Source organism: Eubalaena glacialis, chromosome 18 (genome assembly GCF_028564815.1).
Source record: "Eubalaena glacialis isolate mEubGla1 chromosome 18, mEubGla1.1.hap2.+ XY, whole genome shotgun sequence".
Classification (NCBI taxonomy): Eukaryota; Metazoa; Chordata; class Mammalia; order Artiodactyla; family Balaenidae; genus Eubalaena; species Eubalaena glacialis.
In genome coordinates this window covers 64,305,577-64,318,475 of record NC_083733.1, presented here as the reverse complement: position 1 = coordinate 64,318,475, position 12,899 = coordinate 64,305,577, and the positions used below count along the sequence as shown (strand labels likewise).

At 53.4% G+C, this 12,899-nt stretch overlaps 1 protein-coding gene across 1 annotated transcript; it reads right to left on the bottom strand.

Annotated features, from left to right (window-relative positions):
- Positions 1-1,912: 1,912 nt before the first annotated feature.
- Positions 1,913-12,039, bottom strand: SPACA6 (sperm acrosome associated 6). Its single transcript, XM_061173967.1, has 9 exons — positions 11,688-12,039; positions 11,353-11,430; positions 5,341-5,409; positions 4,596-4,619; positions 4,150-4,227; positions 3,910-4,019; positions 3,289-3,445; positions 2,993-3,203; positions 1,913-2,693 (listed from the first exon to the last, which is right to left on the bottom strand). Exons 1-9 carry the CDS (start codon positions 11,899-11,901, stop codon positions 2,660-2,662), a joined length of 975 nt encoding a protein of 324 aa, XP_061029950.1. The 5' UTR covers positions 11,902-12,039; the 3' UTR covers positions 1,913-2,659.
- Between the last annotated feature and the right edge of the window lie 860 nt (positions 12,040-12,899).

Below are 12,899 nucleotides of genomic sequence, written 5' to 3'. Positions count from 1 at the left end.
TTCACTCTCACTGCTTTGTCCCCGAGCTGCATCTCTTCCCTGGATTAAAGTTGCTATCTCATGCCTGGATTACCACCTAACAGTGACCTCTGCTTCCACCCTTGCCCCCTACAGTCTGTTATCCATGCAGGAGCCATGTAAATCCAATCAAATCATGACATTCCTTGGCTCAAAAACCACGATCTCATACGGAGGAAAATCAAGACCTTAGGGTGGCCAAGGTCCTGCATGAACTGGTCCCCTGTGTTCTCTCTGACCTCACTGCATACTCATTTCCTAAAGCCCTCCTCCCAGTGGATTGAAATCCTGGCTATTCTTCCACACACCAGGCACACCCCTGCCTTAGGGCTTTTGCTCCTGCTGTTTCTTTTGCCTGGAGCACTCTTAACACATATATCCACATGGCTCATACCTCATCCCCTTCAAGTCTTTATTCTAGGGGCACCTTCTTGGGTGAGGCCTTCTCCAAAGATCCTATTGCTACCCTCCTCCCCCTAACATCCCCTATCTGTTTCCCTGCTTTATTTTCTCCATCACATATATTATCATATGCCTTGGTGCACATTTTTGCATAATTTTCTTGTTTATTTTTTGACCATCAATGAGAATCTAAACTCCATGAGGGTGCAGATTTTTTTTTTAATTAACGTACAGTTGATGTACAATATTATATAAGTTTCAGGCGTACAACAGAGTGATTCAATAATTTATAGATTATACTCCATTTAAAGTTATTATAAAATATTGGCTATATTCCCTGTGCCGTACATTATATCCTTGTAGCGTATTTATTTTATACGTAATAGTTTGTATCTCTTAATCCCCTCCACCTATCTTGAGGGTACAGATTTTTGTCTGTTCTGATTTCTTCATTGCTGTGTCTACAGTGCCTTGAAAATGCCTGGCACATAGTAAACGCTCAGTAAATATTTGCTGATTGAATGAATCAGTGAAGGGGAACACATCGGTGAATAAGAATATGAAGGAGCTTACCTTTTAAGTGGGGAAGACACAAAACCAAATTAAAAAATAAGTTTACATTAGGTCTGAACACATATAATGCACAAGCTAAAATAGGGGGATGTTGGGAACTCCCTGGTGGTCCAGTGGTTAGGACTCAGTGCTTTCATTGTTGAGCACCCGGGTTCGATCCCTGGTCAGGTACCAAGATCCCCCAAGCCTCGTGGCACAGCCAAAAAAAATTTTAAAAATTAAAAATAAAATAAAATAGGGGGATGTCATGTGGGAGGAGGGGAGTAGTCAGAGGTGACATTTGAGCTGGGACCTGTGCAATGAGAGGGAGGTGGCTTTGTGAGGTTCAGAGTAAAGTCATTTCAAGTAGGAAGAATAGCATGTGCAAAGGCCCAGGGACAGGACTGAACTCTGCATGTTCAAGGGGCAAAAAAAAGAAGGCCAGTGGGGCTAGAGAGTAAAGAGGGGGAGGAGAGGGAGGTGGAGTCAGGCACATAAACACAGTGCCCGCCCACACAGACTTGTCCTGGAGATTAAATGGGTTAATGCATGTAAAGGCCATTCAGGGGAAATCATAACTGAGTTAACTAGACAAAAAAGGGGACATTATTCTAGGCAGAAAATAGTATGTACCCAGGTCCTGGAGAGAATAAGAAGAAACATGATGAATACAACGAATGAGCAAAGGCCAGAGGAACTGCAAGATAGAAAGATCAAGGGGGAAGAGTGGGGTGGGACAAAGTTAACCAGAACCTTGGGGGCCTTTGGAAGCCTTGACAAGGAACTGGATTTTGTTCCAATGGCAATGGGGAGCAGAGGAGTGACCTGATCTGACAAACTTCAAAATATCACTCTAGAGATTGGGATTGACATATACACACTACTATATATAAAATAGATAACTAATAAGGACCTACTGAATAGCACAGGGAACTCTCTACTCAATACTCTGTAATGACCTGTATGGGAAAAGAATCTAAAAAGGAGTAGATATATGTATATGTATAACTGATTCACTTTGCTGTACAGCAGGAACACAGTATTGTAAATCAACTACACTCCAATAAAAATTAAAAAAATAAAACCTTAGCCAAAGTAGCAAAAAAAAATCACTCTGGCTGCTTTGTGGAGAATGGACTGCGCTGACGCAAGGCTGAGCAGAGCCAGGGAGGCCAGTGGCGACTGGCTGCTGAAGTGATCCACGCAAGAGATGGTGGCGGACCACAGAGAGCGCAACTCCAGGAGATATTTAGGAATTGAAAAGGCTGAGATTTGGACCTAGATTGGAAGTGGAGGAGGAATTAAACGCAACTTCGGTTTCTGGTTGAGCAGCTGGGTGGATGATGGTGCCCTTTATGACAGCAAGAAAGTCTTGGGGGAGGAACAGGCTTTCAGGGAGATATCAAGGACTCTTTAAGGGTGACTGCTGCAGGCGGAAATGTCCAGGATGCTGCCAGAAATCCGGGGAGGGGTCTGGGCTTGCACCTAAAGCCTCAGTACAGGACCCTGCACTGCGACAGCTGCGCCTCTTACCGTCGTTATGGGGGCATGGGCACCTGGGCATCTTTGGGGTGTGCCGCTCTTCCTCCTAAGTTAGTAGTGACCACCTTCGAAGATGAAAGAATCTAGAGAGCTGAAATAGATTCTTTATTTTAGGGATGGAAATAGGATAAAAAAGATACCTTTGTTAGTCGCCGCTGCAGTACCATCGAAAGAATATCCTGGGGAAAAAAGGAGATGTTCGTGTGTGTGTGGGAGAGGCTGGGGACCAGAAATCTGGGTCCTGGAGCCTAGGTCCCAAAGGTGGGTGATAGGGCTTGGACTCTTAGATCTGAGAAAATAGGGGTTGGGGGTTATGACTCCTGGTCTGAGGAAGGAGGGGGTGGGGGCCTGGACTCCTGAGTAAGAGGGTCTGGCGACTCGGACTTCTGGATCTGAGGGAGGAGGGGCTGGGAACCCAGACTCTTGGGTCTGGGAAAGGAGAGCCAGATGCTGGGATTCTGGGGTCCCAGGGACTCACCACGCCAGCACGGTCGCACTGGCTGAGGCTAAGGCCACAGCGACCGCGAGCAGGCACTGATTGCCCGGCGTCAGAGCCTCGGGCCTGGCCAGCAGCTCGCCCAGGCTGGGCGTCCAGGGTTCGATCATCTCCCCCTCCCGTGGCGCCCAGCGCAACACTTCCCGAAAAGAGACCTGGAGCTCAGTCTCCCCGCGCGGTGGCGGACCTGTCACTGCGGGGACGCGCACGTCAGCCGGGCGCGAGCCCCACCCCTCACGTAGCACCGCCCCTGTCGCGCAGCTCCGCCCCGCCCGCACCGTTCAGAAAGAAGTAGAGCCGCGCCAGGGGGCGCTGGTCGTGTGTGATCACGCAAGAGAAGGTCCCGCGGTGCGTGGGCTGCACCGGGCGGATCCGTGCCAGGTATCCTCGGGCCCGCGGAATATCTCGGAAGTAGGACAGGTCCTGAGTCCGGAGCTGCAGGACGCTCGGGCTGGAGCGGCGAGAGGAGGGGGGCCCCTCGCCCCTCGCCCCTCGCCCCTCGCCCCTCGCCCCTCGCCCAGAAGAGATTCTCTCCGCCCCGACTCGCCAAACCACAACGTAAAGCCCCGCCCCCGAGCTAGACCACGCCTTCCTGAGCCCTGGCCCCACCCTCAGCTCTTATTCGTCGATCTTTCACGCATAGTCCCGCCTCCTAAGTCTTGACTCCGCCTCTTGGGCCTAGTATTTGCTCTCCCGCCGAAAACCTTTACGGATAACCCACCCCTGAGCTCAGGTTCTGCATTGTGAGCTTTGCCCCTTACCCTTAAATGCCGAGACCCTCCCCTTGCACGAAGTCTGAATCTAGACCGAGTCCCCACCCTCTGCATCCTGACTCCCCATCCTCTAGTAAAGCATAACCCGCCTCCTAAACTCTTTATGCTGGACCCTCCCCGACTCACACCTCCTCCTGCGAACTTCCAGGAATAGGTGATCTCTTCCTTAGGCAGCTGGAAGTTCACAGTGCAAAAGAACATAGCCTGATGACCTCGAGTCACCGTCAAGTCCTGAACTGAAGACAAGTCCGCATCACCGCCTCGGCCCGCCCACGTCCGGCCCCGCCCCCAGACCACGCCTCCTCCTCACTCAGCTCCCTCTTCCAGTTTTTCAGGTTTCTTGCCCTTCAAGGCCACGCCCCTCACCTGGGCAGTCTAGCGGGAGGTCGCAGACCGTGGAGTAGCACCCTCGGCAGCGGAAACGCCGGGCGACCTCCTGGAGTCCTATGGGACGGGAACGCTGGATCTGGGCTCCATCTGCCTCCCCTAGCCCGGGTCCCTTCGGCCACCTTAAGGTCTATTTAACCTCCTTGGATTCTACCTGCCAGACAGAATCTGGGCCCCGCCTTCCCTGTGCTCATTGGCCAGCTCTCACCACTCTCCAGCCTCTAGGATTCCTATTGGTTTGCTTTGGTTTTCGGACCCACCTTTTATGAGGTTTGTGAACAATACCTGGTTTACTTACTTTTCCCCATGGCTCGTATTGGCCCCCTTAGGATCAGAGGCCCACCCATCCTCTCCCATTTGTCCCAGGTTTCGACCCCTACCACCTCCCTTCCCCCGCAATTCTGAGCTTTGAATGATGTGCTTACCGCAGGGAGGGATGCAGGCCTGGACTGCGGAGAGAGAGCAAGCGTTACTACCCTGTAAGTCGCGGCAGGTGCCCACCTGAAGTTCCCCTAGAGGAAACGTTTCTGGGCCGGATGCATTCCTCCAAGAGGACAGAGCCAGGCCTGCCGCGGTCCACCTAGGGGGCGGGGCCAAGCCTGCAGCATTCCACCTGTAAGCGGGGCCAGGCCTGCAGCATTCCACTAAGAGGTCAGGCACACGCCTGCTGCTAGCATCTAAGACGGGGTGGGGGGAAAAGGGCGGCAGGCCTGTTGCTCTCACCAAGGAAGCAGGGCCAGCTCCGGTATATTCCGTCAAGCGGGGCGGGCTTAGATCCTGGGCGATGCTCGGAGGGGACAGAGTCTAACTAGGGGACCCAGTTAGAGGTGTGGTCAGGCTGGAAGTAGGCCCTAAGGCGGCCCGGTTGGAAAGGAAACCTTTCAGAGAGTGCACAGGGCCAGACACAGAGATCCAGGAAGACGCCCGGGCTAATCTGGGACAGGACCGTCCTAAGAAGCGGTCCCAGCTAGAGAGAACCTTCCGTCGGAGGGGCGGGGCCGGACCCAGAGTGGTCCGAGCAGAGGAAGAGGCTGTGACCCGAGTGACCCACCAAGGGAAGCTCGGCTCAGAGATCGGGCCAGGGGTTTGCGCTGAAGGGAGCAGATGGGGGTCTCGGGAGTGGGGTTTTCTAATTGTCTGTGCCTGGGGGAAGGAGATGGTCTATTTTACCTTCTTTAAGCTGTAATATAATCTTCTGTATTTTCTCCGCGGCATGAGGAAAGGCAACCCGAAAGGACCCTGGAGGGTAGAGGGAGTCCTTGTAGTAAAGACCCTTCCCCAAGGCTGGCCGAGCTTGACAGGACTCGCTGTCATCGTGCCTGTGCCCCTGCCCCAACCCCTCTCCACCCCCGTGTCTCTGGTATATGCCACATCCTCCTACCCTGTCTACCCCAAAGGCTGACAAATCCCCACAGCTCCTTCCTTCTGCTGACTCTGGACTAATCTCTCTGATGGAACCCCTCAGCATCATCTGTGTTATCTTGTTGAGGGGAAAGGGGAGGATAAAGGTCACATTTCTTCCAAGGCCTACGAGGCTCTATATGGTCTGGCTTACTCTCCCTCTCTATTCCATCCCTAATACCCACCTTTCATTTCCCCTAATATGAAAAGAACCATACTCTCTAGCACCTCAGGGCCTTTGCACATGCCACCTTCAGTTTCTAGCACATCTCTACCCCTACTCCTACTCATCTTTCATGTCACACCTTGTGTCACCTCCTTAGAGGTTTTCCCTGACCACAAGTATAATCTAATCCAGTCCCCTATTTTTGTCTCTAATAGTGCCCCATTCATTCCATTATAGCTCTCACCAGTTTGCAAATACAAATATTTATATATACATAGTGATCATTTAAGTCTGTCTCTTAGTGCTGTGTCCTCAGAACCCAGGAGAGGGCCCTGAGTCTTAGAAATAAGTATGTGTAGAATGAATTCCAGGATCCAACTGGAATGGAGACCACTGCTGGAGGCAGTGGCCCCAATCCATCCTTTGGATGTGTTATATTTGGCCTGGAAAGTATTTTTAAAAATGAACCAGTTGCCATCATATAAAATTTGGGAAAAGTCACATAAAATGTTTGGCATCCCTTTAAGAAACTTGGAAGAGCTGTAAGAGAGACGGTATTTCCATGAGGCAGCAGTTAGCTGGAGCTTAGTAGCAGCCTTCCCCTTCAGACAGGGCACACACTCACTTTTACAGCGCTCCCAGCCTCTTCATTTCTATCCCTCTTTCACTCCTTTTTTTCCCCTTTCTTTTCTTTCTCTTCTTTACTTTTTTTTTTTTTTTTTTGGCCATGCCACACGGCACCATGTGGGATCTTAGTTCCCCGACCAGGTATCAAACCTGTGTCCCCTGTAGTGGAAGCGTGGAGTCCTAACCACCAGGGAAGTCCCTCACTCTTTTTATGTTCTCTCTCCTTATGGATGTTTGAGTTTTGACCACTGAAATGACCTCCAAGCTATAAGGTTTTGGGGCTTTTTCAAAGTGGATGGGTGGAATGATTTACAGGGGGAGGTGGTTTTGGAAATCAAGAAACCATGGCAGGGTCCTATGGGCTGAATTGTGTCCCTCCCAAATTCATATGTTGAAGTCCTAACCCCCAGGCCTTTAGAATGTAACTGTACTTGGAGATAGAGTCTTAAGGAGGTAATTAGGTTAAAATGAGGTCTTTAGGGTGGGCCTTAATCCAATATGACTGATGTCCTTAGAAGAATAGGAAATTTGGACACAGACACAGAGGGAAGACAGTCATCTACAAGCCAAGGAGAGAGGCCTCAGAAGAAGCCAACCCTGCTGACACTGACACCTTGATCTTGGACTTCTAGCCTCCAAAATTGTGAACAAATAAATTTCTGTTATTTAAGCCACCTGGTCTGTGGTGTTTTGTTACAGCAGCCCTAGCAAACAAATACACAGGGATTGCCAGTTGCCTCAAAATATCTATTTTCTCTTTAGTAACATAATACTGCATTTTAGCTGAGAAAGCACCCTTCCCAGCTTCAGCTAAAAGACTGCATTTCCCAACCTCCCTTGCAGCTAGTTGTGGTCATGTGACCTAGCTGTGATCATATGACCAACTTCTGCTCCTTGAGATTAAGTGCAAATGTCATGTGTGAGTTACAGAAAGTAGCCTTAAGAGAGAAATGGTGCCATATTATTGATCCCTTCCCCTTCCTTCATCCTGTTGCCTGAAACTTAGATTTGATGGCTGGTGCTCTAGCAGTTATAAAGGACCATGAGGATTAGGGGGTATACCCTAAGATGGTAAAGCAGAAAGCTGGAAGGGGCTTGGGTTCCCAGGAAAATGGAGCTGCCATACTAGCCTTAAGTGCCTACCTCAAGACTTTTTTTTAATGGGAGAAATAAACTTCTAGCTTACTTAAGCCATTGCAGGTTTCTCTGCTATTTAAAACCATACAAAACAGGAGGGAATTGAGAATACTGGCAAGAGACTGGCTGAAGTGATGATCATTGGGTAGAAGCTGGAGGGGGCACTGAAGCCAGGAAGCAGGTTTAAAATGAGGGGTCAAGGACTTAGTGGTCTCTCCTTGGCCACAAGGCAGGCATGTGGTCTGGAGATGGCAGGATGGTCAGCAGGATGTGGTCCAAGTCGGGTGCTCAAATGAGAGGCCAGGATGTTGGAGGAGGCATCTAAGGAATATCTGTGGACCAAACCAAATGACTCACGGGGAAGGGATACACCAAGTCAGCCATGGGGCAGGGGAGAAGCATGGGAGTAAAGTAGGGATGGAGTGAAATATCCAGAGACGCCAAGGGGCAGGGGCTATATCAACTGAACCACAAGGGGGCGCGGGTGGATGTTATAAAGTCTCCCCCAAAAGAGGTGCTTCATTAGGAACTTCAACTGTTTCTGATCATCTGGGTTTGAGTCCTGTCTCTTCCAATTATAAGCACACCTGTCTCACACCTGAGCTAGCCATCACACATCCTCCTCCCTATGTGACCTCGGCCAAGTATTTAACCTTCCTGATCCTGTTTCCTCGTTCATAAAACGGGGACAATATTGGTGTCTACCTCACAGGGTTGGCGGGGAGGATTTAATGTCATACAACATAAAAGCATTCCCCTTCCAAACTATGCGCCAGGTACCATTTAATGACCATGTGGGATAATGTCTCTAAGTGCTTGGAATGGTGCCTGGCACACCGTGTTATAGAAGGGTCAACTACTGGTATTCCCATCCCCAAGTTTGAGATGGGGAAACCAAGGCACAGAGAGGTTAGGAAGGTGGCCCAAGGTCACAAAGCTAGATTTGAACCCAGGTGGTCCCACTCCAGAGCCTCCACATGCGACCACTACCTGTGGTACACACACTGCCCTCCTTGACACCATATTAGCCACTCCATGGTTTATATACACTAACAGTGTCACCTGCCACCACCGGGAGCCACTCTGAGTCAGCACGTCCATCTCTCAGGTCCTCCATTTGGGAGAGACCCGGGAGTCATCCTCGATTCTTCCCATACCCCTCACCCCATATATGTCTGGTCCAGGTATCTCCTGGGTCCATCCTCCCTGTCCAGCTGAGCCCCAACTTGCCCATCTGGAAAATGGGGTTATAAAACTCCACCTCATAGGGCTGATACAAGGATATCCTTTAGGAAGATAATTAACAAGTAACTCTGCCAGGACTTCCCTGGTGGTCCAGTGGTTTAGACTTTGAGCTTCCACTGCAGGGGGCACGGGTTCGACCCCTGGTTAGGGAACTAAGATCCCGCATGCCGCACCGCGTGGCCAGCAAAAAAATATATAAACAAAACACAGCATCTTCCATGTAAGGGGCAGGTTGGTCTGGGCCCCCCTGAACCACCGCATCTGGTCCAAGCCACCACTGACCTCACTGGTCTCTCTGCTTCTGCCCTTGACCCACGTGGCCTTAGTCAGACCCCCTCCTTCCTTAAAATCTTCCAATGGCTTCCCCATATCAAGAGCAAAAGCCGAAGAGACTGGCTAAAGTGATGGTCATTGGGTATAAGCTGGAAAGAGGAGCCACCTTGGCTAAAGTCAGACCAAGGGCCCACCATAGCGGTTCTCAAAGTGTGTCCCTCGAACAGCAGCAGCAGCTCCTGGGAACTTGTTAGAAATGTCCATTTCTGAGCCCCACCTCAGACCTACTGCTCAGAAACAGAGGGTGGGGCCCAGGAGTCTGCATTTTAATAAGCTCCCGGGAGATTCTGACATACACTGTGGGGCTAGAGAACCACTGGCCCCAGGGCCTTTGCACTGGCTCTTCCCTCTGCCTGGAAGCTCTCTCCCCAGGTTATCTGCATGGCTCTCACTGTCCCCTCGTTCCAGTCTTTGCTCAGTTGGACCTTCTCATTTGCACCTCTCCTGATCACCCCATTGGCCACCCCATTCCCTTCCCCTTCTGTTTTCCTCCACAGCACAGATCACCAACTGACATCAATGGCATTTCACTGATTATGTTTAATAATCAACATAAGCAACCTGAGGGCAGGTGGCTTGCAGTTTTAGTCACAGCTGTGTCCCTGGTGGTGTTCCTGGCGCATTCAATAAATATCTGTGGAGTACCAGCTTCTCCCAGCCTCCAATCTCCCTCCAGTCCGTCCTCCATATGGCCCCAGAGGATCTTTCTACACCCAGAGCTGACCCTGCCCTTCCCCGGCTCACAGCCCTGCTCCTTCAGGACAGAGTGTCAAGTCTCCCTGACTCCCAGCTGAACCCTGGATGTCCCCCAGGCCCCTCGCAGTCATTACATCCTCGCCCAGCTGGCCATCTGCCCCCACCCCTGCTCTTCCGCCCAGGCTCCCCGTCTCAGGGATGACCCACTGCCCCCTCAGGCATGGAGCCGGACCACGGACGCAGCCCCTAACCCTCCTCTTCCCCTTTTCTTGAACAGCTCACAGATCCAAGCCCCGTCCCTCCTGCCCTTGACTCTCTCCACCCGATCCCCTCTTCTCCACCTTCACAATCCCCGCCCCAGCTCTGGCCTCCTTCACAGCAGCCTCCGCCCAGGCCTCCCAGCCTCCACTCTCTCCCCTGCTCCAGTTGGTCCCACACACAGCCCTCGCCAGGGCCTTCTATACAGCCCTCGCCAGGGTCTTCTTTCTGCTCTTTTCAAAACCTTCTGTGACAAGTTGGCCTACACTGGGGAGAAAAGGCATCTCCTGGAATCCTCCCTCCTCCCCAGCCAGCTCTGAGTTCCTCAGCTCTCCCTTTGGGGGCGGGGGATCCGCAGCTGAAGTCTTCTCCATGCTGGACCCCCCCGGGCGCCCCCTGGATAGATGGGAACCTCGTCATGTTTAAGGATCTTTGTCAAAAAGCTCCGTGGCAAGAGCAGGAAGCAAAAGAAGTAACAGCTAAGATGCAGAAATCAGTGCAGAGCCCCCAGACCACTGACGTGGCCGGTTTATGCTGCAAAGCAGTGAGCGCTCCCACCCCCAGTCTCCAGCACACTGTGGGCATGGGGGTGGGGGGATCCTGTGTCACGTGACCATGGTGGCCTGATGTGATCACTGCTCAGCCTGCCCCTGGGCCGCAAGGGCCGCCCCAGCCCTGAGGTCCCTCCCCACCGGCACACGCATGTGTTTCTCTAGAGTGTGTGTCTCACCCACCCCAAGGCTGTCACGTGTGCCTGTCTCCCTTCACAGCTGTCACCTGAATCATCCTCTCTCTCCCTGTTCCTACCTGTCTTCCGGCCCCCTAATAGCCTCACATGTCAAAAATATGGAATTACTTTGTTAACTGTAGGGAATATGTGTGTTTTATCCTAGAGGAAGATCTCCTCCCTGAAGTCTGTCTCACTGGGGGTGCCCCTCCCTCTCACTGAGCTCTGAGGCCACCCTGGGAGGCAAGGAGATTGTCCCATCTCTCAGATGGGTAAGTTGAGGCCCGGGGGGGGAGCGGGGGGGCGTGATGCATCCAGAATCTCATAGCCAGGAAGAGGGCAAGCCACACAGTGAGGTTAGAACGCACATCTCCTTGATCCCAGCTGGCTTGAGACTCTAAGTTACTTCTGCACTGTCCCCATCAGCCCCTGCCAATCTCCTCTCCCTGACAAGGCTGCCCAGCTCCCTCAGCTTCCAAGCGTCACCTCCTCCGAGATCACTGTCAAGCTCTGGGCTTTCCCCACACAAACATCCATCTCCTGGGGGCTCCAAGCCCACATCTCCCACCGCTGCCGGCCCCGCCCCACTCACCCTGGGCGGCTGCCATCTCCTGCAGGGAGTGGGTCATCTGGGTGAAGGCGTCGTGCAGGTGGCTCCTTTCATCGTAGTCTGGGGGTCGGAGGCAGGAGCTGGGGCGAAGCGGTTCCCCCAACACCACGTCCCCAAAGTGGACCTTCCTCTGCCTCTCTCTGAGTCTCTGGCCCCCGCAAAGTCTCTGTCCTCCTGTCTCTGAGTCTCTGCCCCCCCGCAAGCCTCCATCCTCCCGTCTCTGAGCCTTTGTCCCCCTCAGTCTCTCCAGGCCTCTCTGGTCCCTCCCTCCACATGCCCCTCTCAGGGCCCTGGAGGATGGTGGGGGGTCTCCTCACTGATTTCAGTGTCCAGGAGGCCCTTAAAGGCATCTGTGAAGGCCTCCTCACACTTCCCGAGGTCGGGGCTCTCCAGGCCGGCGAAGATCTGGCAGATTTGGAGGCGCTCGTTGTAAGACGTGAAGCAGAGGAGACAGGCCCAGGCGGAGGCCCTGAAGACCGTGAGGGCCACCAGGGCGGACGGCACAGCGCTCCCTGGGGCCAGAAGGGCCATAGCGGAGGGGCTCAGCCTGTGGAGAAGCTGGAGACTTTTGTGAGGTCACCGTGGTGCGGGGGAGGGGCTCAAGATACGGGGTCAGAGGTCGGGTTTCAGTCTCCAGTCCAATGTCAGACTCCAGGGTTTTCAGGGAGGAAGGGTGTGTGGGGGCAGGGGGCAGGGGTTAGGGGTCGGGCCCCAGGCTGATGGCTGGGCCGGATGCCAGGCTCCCAAGAACCTCACCTGTGACCCTGGACGTCCTCACAGGTTAAAGGGTCTCAGGGACCCAGAGGCCGGCAGTACGGTGTGCGGGGGCCCGCAAGGCCCTGAGGTGTGGTAGTGGGGTGCAGCGAAACGGACATGGCACAGAGACACCGTGAGGGCCCGAAAGACAGAAACCGAGCCATGGAGAGACATCGGGAGCGTCAGAGACCCAGAAAGCACCATAAGAGACAGATGCTGACAGGGTCTCAGAGGTCACTGTGCAGAGACCCAGCGGGAATGGAGAGACAGAGAGAAAGCAAAGCAGAGATATCTTGATGGGAGAGGAACTCTTTGAGGGAAGGGGGAGGAAGGGATGTAGGGACGAGGACATGAGGAGCAGCCCAGCCTCTCCTCCCAGGATCCCTGCGGCAGCCCCTCTCCCCAGCCTGGCGGGGTGGGGCAGGGGACCGGGGTCAGGGGTCCCCGCCGGGCCGTCCCGTGCAGGGCGCAGCCTGGGGAAAGCTAGGAGGCCGTATAGTGATCTCCGTGGGTGTCCTCCTCAACTATACAACCTCCTACCTCAGCCCGGGGGGCGCGGCAGGTGGACAGACAGACGGATGGACTGGACGGACAGACGGGGGCCAGGGAGGGCGGGGAGGGCCGGGGAGGCCCCAGCCGCGATGGTGAGCCCCCGACACGGACCCACAGACACGAGCTTGTGTGCGGCGAAGGCCCCGCAAGGTCGGTTCTACGGGTGGGTGCCAGGACCCAGGAATCCGGGCCCCCGGCCCCCTCCTCCCCAAGGAACCCAG